The sequence below is a fragment of the Macaca mulatta genome, chromosome 1 (assembly GCF_049350105.2).
Source record: "Macaca mulatta isolate MMU2019108-1 chromosome 1, T2T-MMU8v2.0, whole genome shotgun sequence".
NCBI classification, from domain to species: Eukaryota; Metazoa; Chordata; class Mammalia; order Primates; family Cercopithecidae; genus Macaca; species Macaca mulatta.
Window position 1 is genome coordinate 193,748,850 of NC_133406.1, and position 18,651 is coordinate 193,767,500.

Consider the following 18,651-nt stretch of genomic DNA (forward strand, 5'->3'; position numbering starts at 1 on the left):
AAAGAAAATGTGATGCCTATACACAGTGGAATACTCAGCAGTAAGAAAAAAATGCAATCATGTTCTTTGAGCAACATGAATGAATCGGAAGGCAATAATCCTAAGTGAATTAACACAGCAACAGAAAACCAAATACCACATGTTCTCACTGATAAGTGGGAACTACATGTTGGGTACTTATGGACATAGATATGGGAACAATAGACACTGGAGACTACTAGAGGGGTAGGTACAGATATGAGTAAGCATTGAAAGTTTGACTAATATATGCCATACTCACTACCTGAGTGGCAGAATCATTTGTATCCAAACCCTTGGCATCACACAATATAACAGTGTAAAAAACCTGCATACGTATCTGAATCTAAACTAAAAGTTGAAATGATAAAACAAGGAGAAAAAAGAATGCTCATGCACAGATATGCATGTAAAAATGCCAGGGAGGGTTAATTCATAGCAATAGTTACTATTTCACCTACTTTATTAGAGGTTAGCAAAACAATCATTTTTTAAATACTAATTTATGTTCAGTACAGATTGTACTCAACAAGGTAGTGAGGGCTCCTAAACCGAGTGCAAAGGTCTGATTGTGTAATTATGTACAATTGTAGGATGAAAAAAAATTGGCAAACATGCTCCTGCTGTGGCTATAGTACTAGACAGAAGTAGGACTTAAAATTGCCCTAGGACTTTCTCTGGTAAAGAAGGTAGACCTATCAATAGGGGAAAAGAATCATAACTAACATTATGTAGAATTTTTTTAAATTGTCATGTATATGAATTGAGGGGAAAAAATCATCTATGGATATTATGAGACCAGTCTCCCCAATGGAATAAAATAAAGTACTTGAACAGCTGCCATATTAGCATCTGTTTGTCCATATTATCATCCAGTTAATAGAAAGACATAATTCCCATTCCTCACTCAATATATAGATGGAAGTGGTTTTTACGGTAAATACAATTAGATTTGCAATAAGACAAAAGTTATGATTCAGGACTTGGTTAATGTTAAGTTTAAATGCACATATCATGTTGAGAATTTTCTTTGAACGTGTAATCAAAAAAAGTGCTACTGAGCGAACATTACTGCAATGTAGTAAAGCAGAATGTAAATTCCTTGAGGTCAGCATTCAAGTCTGTTTTCCTCGCAGCGGTGCCCACACACCAAGCATACTGCCTGGCACACAGTAAATGCTCATTAAATATTTGTGAGGTACATGGGCAAGGAAATGTAGTAGACAGCTGATGAAGCTTTTCTCCCACTGTTCCCCTAGTTGGATCATCCATAGTCATATGAACCCTGAGGTCCAAGTTCTGCCCTCCCCCTTCACTCTCCCCACAAGTGGGCGGGACAATCCTCCCAGGACTTCAGCACAGGTGGACAGGGGTGGGCAGGGAGAGGTAGGGGCACTCAGAGATCCAGCAGGTGCTACACCATGAGTGTCTCTGTGCTGAGCCCCAGCAGACTCCTGGGTGGTGTCTCCGGGATCCTCCAAGTGGCCTCCCTGCTCATTCTGCTTCTGCTGCTGATCAAGGCCGCTCAGCTCTACCTGCACAGGCAGTGGCTGCTCAAAGCCTTCCAGCAGTTCCCGTGCTCTCCCTCCCACTGGCTCTTCGGGCACAAACAGGAGGTAAGGAGGAACTCAATGGGGGAGTGGGAGGGCAAAGAGGGATGGGGCTCTGAGACCCTGGTCACAAAATCTATAGAGAAAAGCCTTGTTTTGTAACAAACATGAGGCCTCAAAGGAACACCCAGCCTACCTCTCTGGTGTCAGCTTGTCCCAGTCATGACGAGCTCACTTGTCCCATGAAGCCCATCCTGCTGGTCCTCAGCTCTATCACCCATGCCCTCCTTCTGCAGATATCAAGTGTGTCTTGGCAGTCCTGCACGTGGAGGGCAATGCCTGATTGTCTCCAGGCTGATTACCCCATGAGCCTTGGCTTTTCTCAAAGAACAAGGCTTCTAGATGCTCCCTGCCCAGTCACTCAATGCCATCCCCTCTGCCTGGCCCTGCGTTTGCCTGGGAGCACAGACACCCATCTGAGGAATCCGTGCCGTGAGGAGTTCATGGTCTGTGAAGAATACAGGCAGGAATTTGAGAAGGTGCCAGACTGTAGGAAAAGAGCTCACTCTGCTGGGGTGGATATCCGAGGCAGAGATCTGCTGGTGTAGGGAACCAACTGGCTAAGTAAGTTTCCCCAAGACTCACGGAATTTCCACAACATGTGATTTAGGACCTGAAAACCTGACAATTGTGGGTACACATGAAGGGGGCAGCCTGCACAATGTTCTCCAGGTGAGGAGACTGGTGTCTGAGTTGCACATTGAACAGTGTCTGTTGACCTCCTGGCTCTCCTCCCACACACCCGGACTGTGAGCTCCCTGGATGTGAGCATGTCATCCCCTCCCTGTGCCCCAGCAATCAGCAAAATCCTGGCACACCTTGATGGTCAGCTCAGGTGTGTAGAGCAAGCTTGTCCAACCCATGCCCCATGGGGCTGCGTGTAGCTCAGGATGGCTTTGAAGGTGGCCCAACACAAATTCATAAACTTTCTTAAAACATTATGAGATTATTTTGCAATTTGTTTGAGCTCATCAGCTATCATTAGTGTTAGTGTATTTTATGTTTGGCCAAAGACAATTCTTTTTCTTCCAATGTGGCCTAGGAAAGCCAAAAGATTAGACATGCCAAGTGTAGAGGAACAGAGGAAAAAGAGAAAGGAGCAGCAAGAGGGCTGAGGAGGGACACAGCCCATCCCCTGTGCACTACTATCCCTGCATGGGGAGGGGGGAAGGTAGGAACAGAGCAAGGTAAGGGGCTGCACGGAGAGGGACTCACCAAGGTGCTATGAACTGAACATACTTAAGTGGAGATAGAGGTTGCAGGGAGCTGAGGCCTGTTGTTTCTCAGTAAAGGAGGCAACATAGTTCTCAGCAGAGCAGAACCAATGTGGGGACCTGACAGTGTTCAAGCCCTATATGGACTGGTCCCAATACCACTCTGCCTTCTTTCCCATTCTCCTCCTTTACCATGTGTTACTCACTACCTCACTACCTGCCTATGCATTTCAACCTCTAGGCCTCTGATCACACTGTGCTTGCTACCTGGAATTATCTTCTCACTCATATCTATCTATCAAGGCCCAGCACCAAGCTACCTCCTTCAAGAAGGCCTCCTGGGCCTCCCAGTAGTGAAGGGCCAACCCTTTTTTCTATGGGATATCCTTCTCAAGAGGCCAGAGCAGTGTTAACTTGACTCGGTTATTTTTCTGCAGTGTCATAAGTGTGGGCTTCTTCTGGGAGAGACCATCTCAGATTTATCTTTGTAACCCAATAGTCCCTCAGTAGATGATGACTCAATGAGTGAGGAAGAGTTTTCTAATGTTCAGTTCTGAGTTAGGTCCCTCTTCAAAGCTTCCCCAGATGCTTATCCTTCCTTCCATCTCATGTCCATTATCCCCTACTGCACAGCCTCTAATCTTCCTTACCCCCCAACTAGACTGAAAATTCCACACAGATAAGGACTACAGCTGCATCCTAATGCAGTGCCTAAACCACACTGGGCACATAGTGTGTGCGCAGTAAGCATGTGCTGAATGAAGGAGCCTGTCCCACAGTAGGGCAAGCTGCCTCAGAGCTGGCGAATATGATTGTCAGAAGGAGGTTGGAAGACATTAGATACTTATGTGGTAGACAGTTGCTTTGAGTTACTAGAAGCAGTTGAAATAAAGAAGAGTTGGCTACATGGAACATCACTAGGACCCAATGTCTATGAGGGTTCCAGATGAGATTAAAGCAAAGCTGAGTCTTGGAAGCTGAGGAGAGCTGGCTGCTCTGTGGCAGAGGGGAAGGGCATTTACGGTAGAGAAAAGAGCAAGTGCCAGGGCCCAGAAGAGTGAGCAGGTGTGTGAATCAGCAGCAGTGGTGGCATTGGCGTTGAAGCTGAAACAAACAGGTGATGATGGAATTGCCAGCAGGGCTGGAGGCAAGAAAAGAGAAGTTGAAGCCAGAAAGCCAAGGGCTTTGTGATCCACATCGAAGAGTTTAGAAAGATGACTGCAGGCAGCAGGGAGCTCATAATTCATTGATAAATGAAAATACAAATAAGAAACTCAAATCTCAAAATTATAGTCCAACACCAGCACCATATGCATATACCCAGACTCCATTCCATAAATCTGTACATATTCAACATATAGAATACTATTATGCACACAATTTTATAGTTGATCTCTTTTTGTTTAGCCATATACATCCCAAATGCTATCTTATCTTCACAAATATTTACCATATATGTTGGGATAATATTGAAAATATAACAAGTATGATTATGTAAAATTATTGTATAATTTAAAATGTTTACATTAATTCATTTTATTCTCTAAATATACTAAATGATTTTGCAAATCTACTTATCAAGTGATACAAGTTATGCACATTGCCCATGGAAAACGTTGTATTTATGACTTCCAGAGATTGTACACAACATGAAGACAATGGCTGACTTAAATTTCTGCTGGCAGTATTGAGTGAGGGCTCATAGCACTTGGCCTAATGTCAAGTCCTGGGAAAAGAGCAAGAATCTGGATCACAGCTGAGGTCATCAGAAACAGATCTAAATCCCTAACCTCTGCTACATGGCTCCTGTCGTTGTCCTGCCCTTCACTCTTGCTGCAAAGACTAGAAGTAAATGAAAGTGTTCATCTGTCTACCCTCGTTGACAGTTCCAACAGGACCAGGAGCTACAAAGGATTCGGAAATGGGTGGAGATGTTCCCAAGTGCCTGTCCTCTTTGGCTATGGGGAGGCAAAGCTCGTGTCCAGCTCCATGACCCTGACTATATGAAGGTGATTCTGGGGAGATCAGGTGAGATAGAACTCCCATCCCAACTGCAATGTCTCTTCCCTCTTGACACATGCCCCTGTGTCATGTGTTAAAATTCCAGAAGAGAATGGCTGTTCAAACATCAATATCTGAAACCTCTCCCATGCATCCACCAAGCCCACCATGCCCAGGCTGTAGTCAAGAATATTTACTGAATACCGAATGTTTAAAACAATATGTGGGGCTGAATTTTCTATTCTTTTTTCCATTTCTCTATTAAGAAAATTAAGATTGTAAATTGCCCCAGATCTGTAAAACAAATTTCATACTCACATTGACTTGGGTTTCGAAGCTCTAATTGTTGCCTGTCCTGGTATGCAGGTGACTAGGAAAACATCAATGTAGAAAATCCCAAGGGTCCGTATTATTCATTGTCATAGAAGACCTAGCCTATGTGTCTCACCAGTTCACCTTCCTAGCCCTCTGGGTGTTTTCCTGACGGAACACTGAGTCTGTCTTCCTGAGCTCACACTGACCTTCAGGACAGAAATAGAAGTGGATGGGAGTCAAGTAGGAGGTGACATGGGTCAAACTGCCAACTGACAGACACCAAGAACTGATGGCTGCCTCTGAGACTGCCTTGCTTAGTAGCTCCTAGTTTCCTATAAAGCCCTTTCTTACCTTTCAGACCCGAAATCCCAAGATCCCTACAGATTCCTGGCTCCATGGATTGGTATGTGTGCAAACTAGGACTGCAGCCCACTCCCTAATTAGGTTTGAGTTATTTCTTTTTTTTTTTTTTTTTTTTTTTTTTGAGACGGAGTCTCGCTCTGTCGCCCAGGCTGGAGTGCAGTGGCCGGATCTCAGCTCACTGCAAGCTCCGCCTCCCGGGTTCGGGCCATTCTCCTGTCTCAGCCTCCTGAGTAGCTGGGACTACAGGCGCCCGCCACCTCGCCCGGCTAGTTTTTTGTATTTTTCAGTAGAGACGGGGTTTCACCGTGTTAGCCAGGATGGTCTCGATCTCCTGACCTAGTGATCCGCCCGTCTCGGCCTCCCAAAGTGCTGGGATTACAGGCTTGAGCCACCGCGCCCGGCCGGTTTGAGTTATTTCTTTGGCTCACAGAAAACAACAGATTAGGGGCCATCCCCAAATCAAGCCTCATTTCCTTCTTCTAACAAGACCCTCACCTCTTCCTAATGCTGGTGCAAACCTTCCTGAGGCTCAGCTTCTTCCATTTCATGTCTCAGTTCTCTCCAGACATCCTTGGCCTCACGTTTATTTTACATCTGCCCACAACCCTTTTCAACCTTTATCTCACAGCTCACATCATAATCACATGGATGTAGCAGTTCAATCAGAAAATTCGCATGCCTGAAACATGCCTCCTTTTCCTGCATTTGCCCATGATGTGGCTTCTTCTGGATAGTTCTCTCCCCAAGAAGCCACCTTTCTCCCTCCCAAATTGTCACCAGTCATCCCTAGGTCTGTGCAGCCCCCGACACACACACATACACACATTCATGTCTACCTTAGGGTACGGCTTGCTCCTGTTGAATGGGCAGACATGGTTCCAGCACCGACGGATGCTGACCCCAGCCTTCCACTATGACATCCTGAAGGCCTACGTGGCGCTCATGGCCGACTCTGTACGAGTGATGCTGGTGAGTCCATGTCTCTCTGCTCTCCCCACACCCACGCACAGCACACACTCTCACAAACTCCACTCTCAACCCTGTGTCCCACAGGCGGCTGTAGACATAGACACATGGAACAACACTCTCATGTCATTGCTGTGAGAGTAGAGGGTTCCCCAGAGTTGTATAAAGTAGGAGAACACCCAGGCATCAGGTCAGATCCACACTTTGTTCCCCACCATAGGAATAGAGATTCGTGGTGAACACAAGGCCCTTCTCCTCCCACTTTGAAACCTTCAGCACAAGGGACCGGAGGAGTGTGCAATCTTGTTGGACAGCAGGACTTCCTATGCGGGCTGGCCTGGGCAATGGCAGCCTCAGTGGCAGCATGGACAGGCCAAGATGTCACCCACCCGGGCTCTAGCCTGGGGCCCCAGGTTTCTGCATGGATTTAAACCACCCTTGGAAGGAAATGAACACCAGGTCTATGTTCTCAGAGCAATATCTGCCATAGCATCATCTCCGATCAGGACTCTGATTTCTCACCCAACTGTGCCCAGCAAATTTTCTTGGATGGAAAAGAATTGAAGTCCCTGTTTTCTTTACAACAGAATGCCCATACTAGCCCCTTAAGCTATCTTTGGCACTGAAACTTTCCTACTAGTCCCTCAGAACTAGCTCAGCTCTCAGAACACTGAAGAGTCCCCCATTATTTATCCCAGAACAACAATAACAACAAAATTTTCACAACCATATGTCCTAACTGAATCTCAAAATTCAATACTTAATCCATGCTATTGTGAGAGGATCTGTTTAATGTTGAATTAAAAGAATTAGGGGTCAATTTACCAACACTGGCTTTACAGTCCCAGTTTCTACAATGCATCTGCTCTGTAAAAGGAACAATCCCAACCAAGATATCTGCAAGCTACAGGAAAAAACAAGATATCTGCAGGTACAGGAAAAAGCCAGGCCTTATTAGCAAAGCACTTCTTGGAGATTAAGAAGGTTCATGCCCCCTCCCACCACAGGACAAATGGGAAAAGCTCCTTGGCCAGGATTCCCCTCTGGAGGTCTTTCAGCACGTCTCCTTGATGACCCTGGACACCATCATGAAGTGTGCCTTCAGCCACCAGGGCAGCATCCAGGTGGACAGGTCAGTGCTAACCCTCCAGTTGTCATAGAAGACCTAGCCTATGTGTCTCACCAGTTCACCTTCCTAGCCCTCTGGGTGTTTTCCTGACGGAACACTGAGTCTGTCTTCCTGAGCTCACACTGACCTTCAGGACAGAAATAGAAGTGGATGGGAGTCAAGTAGGAGGTGACATGGGTCAAACTGCCAACTGACAGACACCAAGAACTGATGGCTGCCTCTGAGACTGCCTTAGGGGCAGTGGGGGAGCCCACTGAGGGGCAGGTGGGGGAGCGTGAAGGCTCACCTCCACACAAAGGAAGAGTCAGTCTCTGACCAAACTCTAATTCCAGTCCAGACCAAACAAAGTCTCAGGAACAGATGCCTAATTCCTAGCACAGGTGGACCCTGGTTGTTCATACCATCTGATAAAGGCCAAAGGATAATAGGGCTGTAAGACAGAAGAAACATTGCCTCAAGGCTGCTTGTCCCCATTATCTGAGGCTGCCTCCTCTCAGACCCCATTCTACTTCCGGGTAATGGGCCCACCCCTACTATGGTCTCTTCCTCATACTCTCCCGCAGGGATTCTCAGTCCTACATCCAGGCCATTAGTGACCTGAACAACCTGACTTTTTCCCGAGCGCGGAATGCCTTTCACCAGAATGACACCATCTACAGCCTGACCTCTACTGGACGCTGGACACACCGCGCCTGCCAGCTCGCCCATCAGCACACAGGTTCTGTCTCTTCCTCTTGTCTCCCGGCCTTTCCCAGGCACAGTGGAAGAACCTGCCCTGACTCCTCAGGCAGAAAAGGCCCCTAGGAACCCTGCAGAAGCCAGAACACACTCAGTCTGGGGAATTCCCTTGCTCAGGGGCTGGAAGCCGAGATGTGAGGGGCCAGATTCTGTGCCTTAGTTTATCAATGTCCCCACATGGAAGTAACTGAATGAGACCCTGTCCAAACAGCATTCAAACGGGGCCTCCACGAACTGTGCCACTGGAGGAAGGGGTGCCCTGCCTCACACAGTACTAGAGCTTCCACCCCTGACCCTGCACCCACACTCACATTCATCCTGAGATCTACCAGACACCCACATGGGGGCACTTGGGCAGCTAGGCCTCCTGGGGGCTGCTGATGGTCTCAGCTCTGCCTGGTAACCATTGTTCTGGTACAGACCAAGTGATCCAACTGAGGAAGGCTCAACTACAGAAGGAGGGGGAGCTGGAGAAGGTCAAGAGGAAGAAGCACTTGGATTTCCTGGACATCCTCCTCTTGGCCAAAGTGAGTATGTGTAGGAAAGGCCTGAGTCTTTGCCCAGAAGTACAGAGCAAGTACAGCCCTGCACTTTCACCACGGTCTTCCCAGATGGAGAATGGGAGCATCTTGTCAGACAAGGACCTCCGTGCCGAAGTGGACACATTCATGTTCGAGGGCCACGACACCACAGCCAGTGGGATCTCCTGGATTCTGTATGCTCTGGCCACACACCCCAAGCATCAGGAGAGGTGCCGGGAAGAGATCCATGGCCTCCTGGGTGATGGAGCCTCCATCACCTGGTGAGTGAGGGCTCAAAAGATGGGGTTCCATGCCTTCTCTACAGGGGAAGCCCCTGGTCTGCCCGGGCCTTGCTGATGTTCAGGATGGGCTTGTTTCAGGAACCACCTGGACCAGATGCCCTATACCACCATGTGCATTAAGGAGGCACTGAGACTCTACCCACCGGTGCCAGGCATTAGCAGAGAGCTCAGCACTCCCGTCACCTTCCCTGATGGGCGCTCCTTGCCCAAAGGTATGAACGTCCCCCACCCTCTTGCCTAAACTCTCCACAGGGACATGTGGTGGGTCAGAAATCCATGTGTGCTTCAGAGTTCTGCACATCTCTGGGTCTCCCTTTTGTATTAAAAAAATCAAAAACATACTTTGTATTTAGGATTAAGAATTTGAAATGTCTGGCCGAGAGCTTGAACTCACCAAAAGTTCAAGAAATAAATGTTAATCTCCGAATGTGGCCTTGGGTCAGTAACTCTAAAATTCTACTCCTTGAGATGTGCGGGGCTGGAAAGAGAATCAGACAAGGGCAGAGAGGGATGTGTTTCTTTCCTCATGGGGTCAGTGCAAAAGAGGCTGATCAGGAATCTCATTTCCCGGGTCAGCTGTTGTCCAGTCTCTGAGGAACTCTCAGGTTGATGGCGGAGAGCAGCTGATGACCAGATCTGGGGCCACCAAGGCGCAACCTCCCCGGTTCTGGTCCCAGTCCTGCCATAACCTAGTTGTGTGAACATAGATAAGACAATTGGTCTCTTTGAGACTCAGGTATCTCCCCTGAAAACTGAGAGCAAAAGAATGTCTTCCTTGGAGCGCTGTTGTATTGAGTGAGTTCATGTATATTCTCCAACGGACCTTGGAGTATATTTGATGAATGTGAAATGTCCCTGAACTTACTCTAAACAGTAATGCTCTGATTCTTTCTTGCTTCTCATTCCTGCATAAATGGTTGTCTATTCATCATCTGAACTCACATCATCTGAACTTTGTCAAGCCTAACCCACCTGCATAATGGCAGAATCATCCCAGTCAAAGTGACAATTTGTGGAAAGTAGGCCTTTTGGGCCTTCTTTTGCCCCTGCTGGCTGAAGTACCAGGCCACCCCGGGAGAATGATCAGTCTTCTCTCTGTTTCCAACCTGCACCACAGGTATCACGGTCATGCTCTCCATTTATGGCCTTCACCACAACCCAAAAGTGTGGCCCAACCCAGAGGTATGTAGTCCCTGAGAGGAGGAAGTGGGGTGATCTCTCAAGACCAATACCTTCTCCTGCTTCCACCTCTGGGAGTCCTGTCCCCTCGTGGGTGGCAAGTAGGGGCTGGATCCTTACCTATCCTGGCTCTGGCGCTCTCTCTGCAGGTGTTTGACCCTTCCCGTTTTGCACCGGGTTCTGCTCAACACAGCCACGCTTTCCTGCCCTTCTCAGGAGGATCAAGGTGAGACGTCCTGTGTGGTAATTGGAAGAGAGAAATAAGGGAAGTCTCTGGTCAACCCTCTGATCTTTGAGAGCCAGATGTTCATATGTGGCGTCTTCAGATGTGCCCTTAGATGTTGGTACTTGTGGGAAAGTCAGGCACCTGGTGTGGGTGTCTCTGTACAAAAGGAAGGTGGCATTCCAGAGCACCCCATGGAGACTTTGCTCCCTCTGCTTCCTCAAATAGGCAGCCTGAATTCACTGTCAGTGCATGTTCCACCCTTCAGTATATTCACATATTTTCCTCACTTTAGGGATATGAATTATCAAAATTAGATATTCTCCAGTAAATTCACCTTCAGCTGTTTGCTTTTCTCAGTTATCACGAATAGTAAACAGCAGATTTCTCTCTCCCCACACATCCTCAATGCTGCACACAACTTTCCCTATTTAATTCACCAGTCTGCCATAGAGATGAATCATTGAAATTTTTGCGTCTGTTTCTAATACAGATGACCTGCAAGTCCTACCTTTCAAGCCACATAAGGGAGAGGTTAAGGTAGCCCTTTGAAGAAAGTTTTACAACAGTGTGTGTCATATCATACATTTTTCTGTCTTGCCCAATGAAATTTTTACCGTATTATATAGTGTTCACACATTTATGTCTATTTCCCCATTTGGCAAATCTGTACATACCTTGGGATCTTTATGCCATAGTCCTGTAATCCACTTAGCACAATATTGGCCGAAAACACAAAAATGTGAACAGTACACTGTCTTGGAGAGAAAAGCACAATAATTATTATATAACGCACAACATTTGAAGACTCCTGGTATGTGAAAGATAAAACACACTTGAAATAGCTGTTGAGCTGGAGAGGAAAACTCCAGAATGGCTGCGGTGGAAATCATCGTGGCATCAGAAATTGTCCTGTGACATACAAACAGGCAAAAACAATATAAATTCTTAGTAGAAACAAAGTTTGTTCAAAGAAATAATTATGTGACTTCTTCAAATGGTGAGTTCACTTACACAGAACAGGCTTTAAGAAAAAGCTTCCTCCTGAAACTCCTTCTCCAGCACTGGTCTGTCTATCCCAGCATGAGAAAGTCTTCCTAAACATTGCCTGCAAATCATGTCGCTGCCATTAGAAAACCGGAGAGCATTCCTAAGCTCTATTTCTAGCTCAGAACTATATTTACTCTCAGTGTATTTCCTTCTATTTTATTCATTTTAAAACGTAAATAACATCATTCAAATATAAAAGTATTTCTTAAGCCTACCTCTGTGGGTCAAGTCCTGTGCAGCGTGATAAGAAAACAGAGATAAAAGGTAAAAAAATGTGTTGTACAAAAATATATCCTGTGCTCCAGACACACATCATTCCATCATCCATCCTTTCACTCATTCACTCACTGAGTGGCTTGTCGAGTGTCCCTGTCCCTGGTGCTGTCTGAGACTGTGAGTGTTCATGGATAAATCACGAATGCTACCTGGGGGGCTGGGAGGGAGAGTCACAGCTGGCAGGGAGTCAGAGGCAGCTGGGCTCTGACTTTAGCCTTGAGGATGTGGCAGGGAGAGGTGGAGGGAGGACATTCTCAGCCATCTCCACATGAACAGGGCTAGGACGTGGGCTGGACAGGTAAAATGTGGGTGAGTTAACAGCCCACAGAGGGCTTGTCTGCCAACTGAGGCATTGGGATGCTGTCCCCTCTATGATGCAGAGCGCGGGAGGGTCTGAGCTGGGCTGTGGCTTCAGTGTGCAGGGAGGGGAAGCAGAAATCCAGAAAGTCCAGGTGAGAAGACTGAGGAAAGGCAAAGAAGGACGTTTCTGGGGTAGAATTAGAAGGCTACAGGGGCTGGTGGATGGAGGAGTGAGGTTAGACAGGAACCCGGACCCTGGAGTGGGAGGCAGGTGGGGCAACAGCTGAGGACCACCCACCCAGTTCCCCTCCAGGAAGCCTCCCATTGCCCTTCTGACTCCCTTAATCCACCCATCGGGGGCCCCCTATGAGGATTAATGTCCCCGTGCGTCCCACTACATGGGAAGCACCTGAGAGTGTGGCCCACCCTCACCCTACAGGACCTGAACTGACCTCCACACTGAAGAACAAGAAATGTTTGTGGAGGAGTGAACAAACCACTGATTAACCCTTTATCTATTCATGTGATTAGACTCTGCCTTAGAGCCCTGGCCCTGTCTTCATAGAGGGTTTCAGGCCTGCTGAGAGCAGAGGTAGAAGATGGAAGTTAGAAGCTAGCCCAGGAAGATGGCTCTGTCCAAGGTTTGGGATAGTGTGAAGCCAGGATGGGGTAGAAGTGTCCATGGGCTGTAAGTGTGCAGGGGCTGGACACATGAGGTTGGGCACTGAATGGCCAGCTCAGGGCTGGGGTCAGGGGCCAAAACCTGCTCAGATCAGAATGGAGCCTGAGGCCTCTTCTCAATTCATTGTCTCTGCCTGGCCCAGGAACTGCATCGGGAAACAATTTGCCATGAACGAGCTGAAGGTGGCCACGGCCCTGACCCTGCTCCGCTTCGAGCTGCTGCCTGACCCCACCAGGATCCCCATCCCCATGGCACGACTTGTGTTGAAGTCCAAAAATGGAATCCACCTGCGTCTCAGGAGGCTCCCTAACCCTTGTGAGGACAAGGACCAGCTTTGAGGGCCTCCACCTGCCATCCTGTCTTCCTGACCCCCGCTCCTGTCTGTCTGCCCATATCCTGCTTTCTATCTGCCCACCTTCCCTTCTTCCCACCTGCCTGCTGTCCTGCCTCCTGTCCCTCAGTCTGCCTGCCCTTCTCTCTCTCACCTTTCTCCAGGCTCCCTACCTGCTTGTCTACCTGTCTCCTACCCACCTGTATCTCTTGTTGGGAGAAAAACTTGGTGTTGAGAGAAGCTGAGGCTTCTGCATGTCTGACATAATGTAAGAGTCTTGGAACATGTCGAGGGTCCAGTGTCTAAAACACCTTGTGGCCTTTGGAACACCACACTGTGTGCTAAAGGGTGGAAGGCTACCCTGACGCACCATCATCTAAGCCCAGGGCATAAAACCCCTCATGACTTGGAAAGAATCCAGGGCTCGTGGCTCTGGAATGTGTCTGGACCTGCTGGCTCCTTGCTTCTTGCTCTCCCAGGATCAATTGTATCTTGAGTTAAAAGAACCTGCTCTCCATTATCTCAAGTAGCAGAGCGTATGCTAAACCATCAGTTGTAAATCATGTGCTTAATGCAATGTGCTCTTTCGACCCCCACATTCTCACCACCTGTTTCTTGGTTCAATCACCAATAAATAGTCTGGGCTTCCAGAGCTCCGGGCCTTCACAGCCTCCATACTTAGCATTGGCAACCTGGACCCACTTTCTCTCTCAAACTGTCTTTTCTCATTCCTTTGACTCTGCCGGACTTTGTCACTCCCACGACCTGGTGTTGGGTCTGATCACTCCAACATCCCTGAATCTCCACTCACCTCCCAAACTCCTGCCTGCCCTCCAGACTGTCTGCCCATACATCTATCTCCTTCTTCCTGCCTGCTTGTCTGTTTCTGTGTTAGTTTCCTATTGCTGCTGTAATAAACTATCACAATCTCAGTGATTTTAAATAACGGCTTTTTATTCTCTTATAGTTCTGGAGGTCAAAGTCAGATATGAGTTTCACTGGATGAAAACAAATTCTGGACAGGGCCAAACCCCCACCCCCAGAAGGCTTCAGGGAGAGCCCCGCCCCTTGGCGTTTCAGCTCCAGAGCTGCCTTTTTTGCATTCCTTGGTACTGTCCCCTCCTTCCTCTATAAAGCCAATGGCATCTTCAAATCTCTCGCTCTCTCTGACTGTCTTCACATCTCTTTCTCTCTTATAAGGACCCTTGTGGCTAGTTACATCAAGCTTATTAAGATAATCAAAGATAATGTCACCACTTCAAGATCCATTACTTACTCAAAAGTCCATTGTGACATATGCAGTTCCACAATCACAGGTTTCATGAATTAGGATGTGGACAACATGGAGACCCATTGTTCATCCTAGCACAGCCCCTACCTGATTGTCATCTGATGTGTCCATCTAAACCTGTCCTGTATGCTACCCACCTACGTACATGATTGTCAGTCAGACAATCCCTCCATCTTCCCTCCTCTTTAGAATAAGGTTTGCAAACTTGCATGCTTTGTCCAGCTTCACATGGAAGACGATAGGTTTAGAAGAGGAGACACTAAGGCAGGGAGATAAATCCCTACTGAGGAGAGAAAATGGAGATGAGGTGTGCCCATTGGTGCCAGAACCCAAGCAGGACCTGACTTGACCCATCCCCCTGCACACAGCCTCCTACCATGTCTCCCCTGGTGCCCACACCCTGTCCAGCTCCTGAGGCTCCCATGGTAGCTAAGTTTAGACAAAGGATATTTATCTAGGAGATCAGAGGGAGAAGCTCACACCCATAGGGAAAAGACCGCAGGCCTCCATTCAAGATTTAGATTCAAAATGAATCACAGCAAGGCTGAGCTAAGGGCCTGTCTTGCTACGTTTTGTGTTACTGTAACCGAATACCCAAGGCTGGGTAATTGATCTAGAAAAGAGGTTTTTTGGCTCATGATCTAGTGGCTGAAAAGTTTAAGTTTAGGCAGCTCAGTCAGATGCAGGCCTCATGCAGCTTCCACTCGTGGCAGAAAGCAAAAAGGGAGTGGCACGTGCTACGATTGCATGGTGACAGAGGAAGCATGAGAGAGAGACTAAGGAAGCAAGACTCTGTTTTGGTCCCAATGTCTTGGAAACTTGTCCATTCCAGATACAGCAAAAACTCAAGCCCGTGAGGTGGAAGGGGGCACTCACCTCTTCATAAAGGATCTGTTCCCATGATCTAAATATCTCCCACTGGGACCCACCTCCAACACTGCTGTGTTGGGGATGAAGGTTTCAGGAGGAGTTTGGTTAGGAACACCCCACATCCCAGCCATAGTGAGGCTGCACTGAGCTGAGCAGGAAAGCCTCAAAGGCCTGGTCTGGCATGAGGGCCTTGTAAACTCAGCTCTCTCCACTGTCCCAGTAGGTGTAGAAAGACACCCCAGCCTAGCAACGTCACCAGGCACCTGTCAACCTCCCTCACATATGGAACCTGCAGGCTTCTCAGGAAGCTCATGGAGTGGGCAGCTGTCCAGTCAGGGGTGGGAGGAGCCCAGGCAGGCAAATGGGTCCGGCTGGTGGAAGAGGCTGTCAGACCCCAAGCAGCTCCTTCCCAACAGCACGAATTCTTGGTTGTCTTCTGCCTCTCTGGCTGGCCACCGTGATGGGGCAGGGGCATCCTCAACCCTGCCCGCACTTGGTGACTGCCTGGGTGCTGGTACTGCTGACCCTGGGCCCTGTTCCAGCACCCAGGCCCCATGTACTACCCCTGGGCTAGTGTCACTGATTGTCCCAGCCTCTCGTAATGCAGACCGTGCTTCCCTTCCTATATCTGAACCCAGGTGTTCCTCCCACCTATTGCCCATTCCTAGCCCAGGACCTTGGATGCCATACAGAGAACTTCCTCTGCCTGAGGTCTGAAAGCTCATTCTGTGACCCTGAAAGGGCTTCTCTTCTAGTTTGTGCCTACAACTAGGACCTCCCTCGAAGTCCCCTGAGTTCCCAGGTCATTGGATTAATTCAGCCCTGCTCTGAGAATGGGCAGGAAAGGGGAGGGCTGGACAGCAGGTGATCAGCCAGAAGTGGAGGAAGATGGAAAAACTGGGAGAGAAGAGTGACCTGGGAACATCCTGGACAGAATGGCCAGCCAGTCCCCTGGCATCAGGAGATTTACAAGGGCTCATGTTGGCCATGCTCAAAGACCACAGGATAGTGGGCACTCACTCCCATTGCAACCCCTAATACCTGGTTGAAAAGAGGAAGAGAAAATGAATCATGTAAATGAAAGTCTCATTGCAATTGGAGAGGTGGAGACCTCAGAATGATCAAAGAGATAGGGAAGGTGCACAAGGAAGGGGAATCTGAATATTTCTATGTAAAAGAATGATGTTGAACTTTTACATACACCATATACAAAGTAAAAAAAAAAATGGATAGAAGGGTTGAAAGATAGTCCACAGAATGGCAGAATATATTCACAGATCAAATGAAAACATATAAAGGACTCCAACACACAACAACTGAAGAGGGCCAGTCCCTCCACACCTGAGGGTGTTTCTCATCAGGTGGGACAAGAGACTGAGAAAAGAAATAAGACACAGAGACAAAGTATAGAGAAAGAACAGTGGGCCCAGGGGACCGGTGCTCAGCATACAAAGGACGCACACCGGCACTGGTCTCTGAGTTCCCTCAGTATTGTTGATCACTATCTCTATCATCTCGGTGAGGGGGATGTGGCAGGACTATAGGGTAATGGTGGGGAGAGGGTCAGCAGGAAAACATGTGAGCAAAAGACTGTGTCATAAATAAGTTTAAGGAAAGGTGCTGTGCGTTGATGTGCACATACACAAACATCTCGGTGCAATAAAGAGCAGTCTTGCCGCCAGCATGTCTCACCTCCAGCACTAAGGTGGTTTTCTCCTATCTCAGTAAATAGAACATACAATCGGGTTTTACACTGAGACATTCCATTCCCAGGGACAAGCAGGAGACAGATGCCTTGCTCTTATCTCAACTGCAAAGAGGCCTTCCTCTTTCACTAATCTTCCTCAGCACAGACCCTTTACGGGTGTTGGGCTGGGGGACGGTTATGTCTTTCCCTTCCCACAAGGCCATATCTCAGGCTATCACATGGGGATAAACCTTGGACAATACCTGGCTTTCCTGGGCAGAGGTCCCTACAGCCTTCCGCAGTGTATTGTGTCCCTGGGTACTCGAGATTAGAGAATGGCGATGACTTTTACCAAGCATACTGCCTTCAAACACCTTTTTAACAAAGCACGTCCTGCACAGCCCTAAATCCATTAAACCTTGAGTCAACACAGCGTATGTCTCTACAAGCACAGGGTTGGGGCTAGGGTTACAGATTAAGAGCATCTCAAGGCAGAAGAATTTCTCTTAGTACAGAACAAAATGGAGTTTCTTATGTCTACTTCTTTCTACATAGACACAGTAACAGTCTGATCTCTCTTTTCCCCACAACAACAAAATACTACAATCCCATTCAAAAATTCAAAGGACCTCAATAGAAACTTCTGCAAAGAAGATATGCAAGTGATCCATAAGCACACCTGGAAAGACGCTCAACTTCATTAGTCATTGGAGAAATGCAAATCAAAACCACAGTGAGATACCACTTCATATCCTTTAGAAAGGCTATAATTATTTTTTAATGGAAAATACGAAATGCTGGACAGAATATGGAGAAATTGAAACTCTTATGAATTGCTGGTGAGTGTAAATTGGCATAGCCAATTTGCAAAACCAATTTGTGGTTCCTCAGAAAAACAAAATCACAATTTCCCTGGGACCCAGCAATTCCACTTTTAGATGTATACCCAATGGATTTGAAAGCAGGGATTTGAACAGATCCTTGTAAACCAATATTCACAGCAACATTATTCACAGTAATTATCAGGTTGAAGAGCCCAAGTGTCCATCAACAGAAGAATGGGTTCACAAAATGTGGTATACAGACAATGGAATATTATTCAGTCGAAAAAAGAATGAAGTTCTGATACACACTACCGCAGGAATGATAGTGATAACAGCATGCTAAGTAAAATTTGACAGACATCAAAGGAAATATATCATATGATTCCACTCCTAAGTTGTAGATTAAGCAAATTCATACATTAGAAAAAGTAGTAGAGGATAATAATAAGGACTGGGAGAAGGCAGAGTTATCATGCAATGATTACAGAGTTTCTTTAGAGTGATGAAAATCTTTTGGAAATAGGTAGTGATGATGGTTGTAAAACACTGTAGGATCTGCTGCCAAGATGGCCAAATAGGAACAGCTCTGCAGCTCCCAGCAAGACCAACACAGAAGGCAGGTGATTTCTGCATTTCCAATTGAAGTAGCCTGTTCATCTCTTTGGGACTGGTTAGGCAGTCAGTGCAGGCCACAGAGGGCGAGCAGAAGCAGGGTGGGGCATAGCCTCACCAAGGAAATGCAAGGAGTGGGGGGCCTCCCT

General features: G+C 47.4%; 1 protein-coding gene across 8 annotated transcripts; it reads left to right on the top strand.

Moving 5' to 3' along the window:
- The first annotated feature begins 1,236 nt into the window (after positions 1-1,236).
- On the top strand, positions 1,237-14,161 carry CYP4A45 (cytochrome P450 family 4 subfamily A member 45). Of its 8 annotated transcripts, none has more exons than XR_013402311.1 (12): positions 1,237-1,634; positions 4,729-4,870; positions 5,517-5,561; positions 6,363-6,490; positions 7,495-7,619; positions 8,180-8,334; positions 8,775-8,881; positions 8,966-9,156; positions 9,256-9,435; positions 10,201-10,359; positions 10,506-10,582; positions 13,030-14,161. XR_013402311.1 is itself a non-coding variant. In XM_077958172.1 (12 exons), exons 1-12 carry the CDS (start codon positions 1,440-1,442, stop codon positions 13,056-13,058), a joined length of 1,446 nt encoding a protein of 481 aa, XP_077814298.1. In that variant the 5' UTR covers positions 1,237-1,439; the 3' UTR covers positions 13,059-14,161. The 8 variants fall into 8 exon arrangements, 4 of the variants coding, with proteins under 4 accessions (XP_077814298.1, XP_001109135.3, XP_077814303.1 ...); XR_013402309.1 differs by having other exon boundaries at positions 10,243-10,359; XR_013402308.1 differs by having other exon boundaries at positions 10,265-10,359.
- The last annotated feature ends 4,490 nt before the right edge of the window (positions 14,162-18,651 follow it).

What these genes read in the sequence shown, in the direction of transcription:
- CYP4A45 (XM_001109135.5), top strand. Translation starts at nt 1,440, where the DNA reads ATGAGTGTCTCTGTGCTGAGCCCCAGCAGACTCCTGGGTGGTGTCTCC. An exon ending in GGTGATTCTGGGGAGATCAG is followed by an intron (nt 4,871 to 5,516) that starts GTGAGATAGAAC and finishes CTTACCTTTCAG; the next exon opens with ACCCGAAATCCCAAGATCCC. An exon ending in GCTCGCCCATCAGCACACAG is followed by an intron (nt 8,335 to 8,774) that starts GTTCTGTCTCTT and finishes GTTCTGGTACAG; the next exon opens with ACCAAGTGATCCAACTGAGG.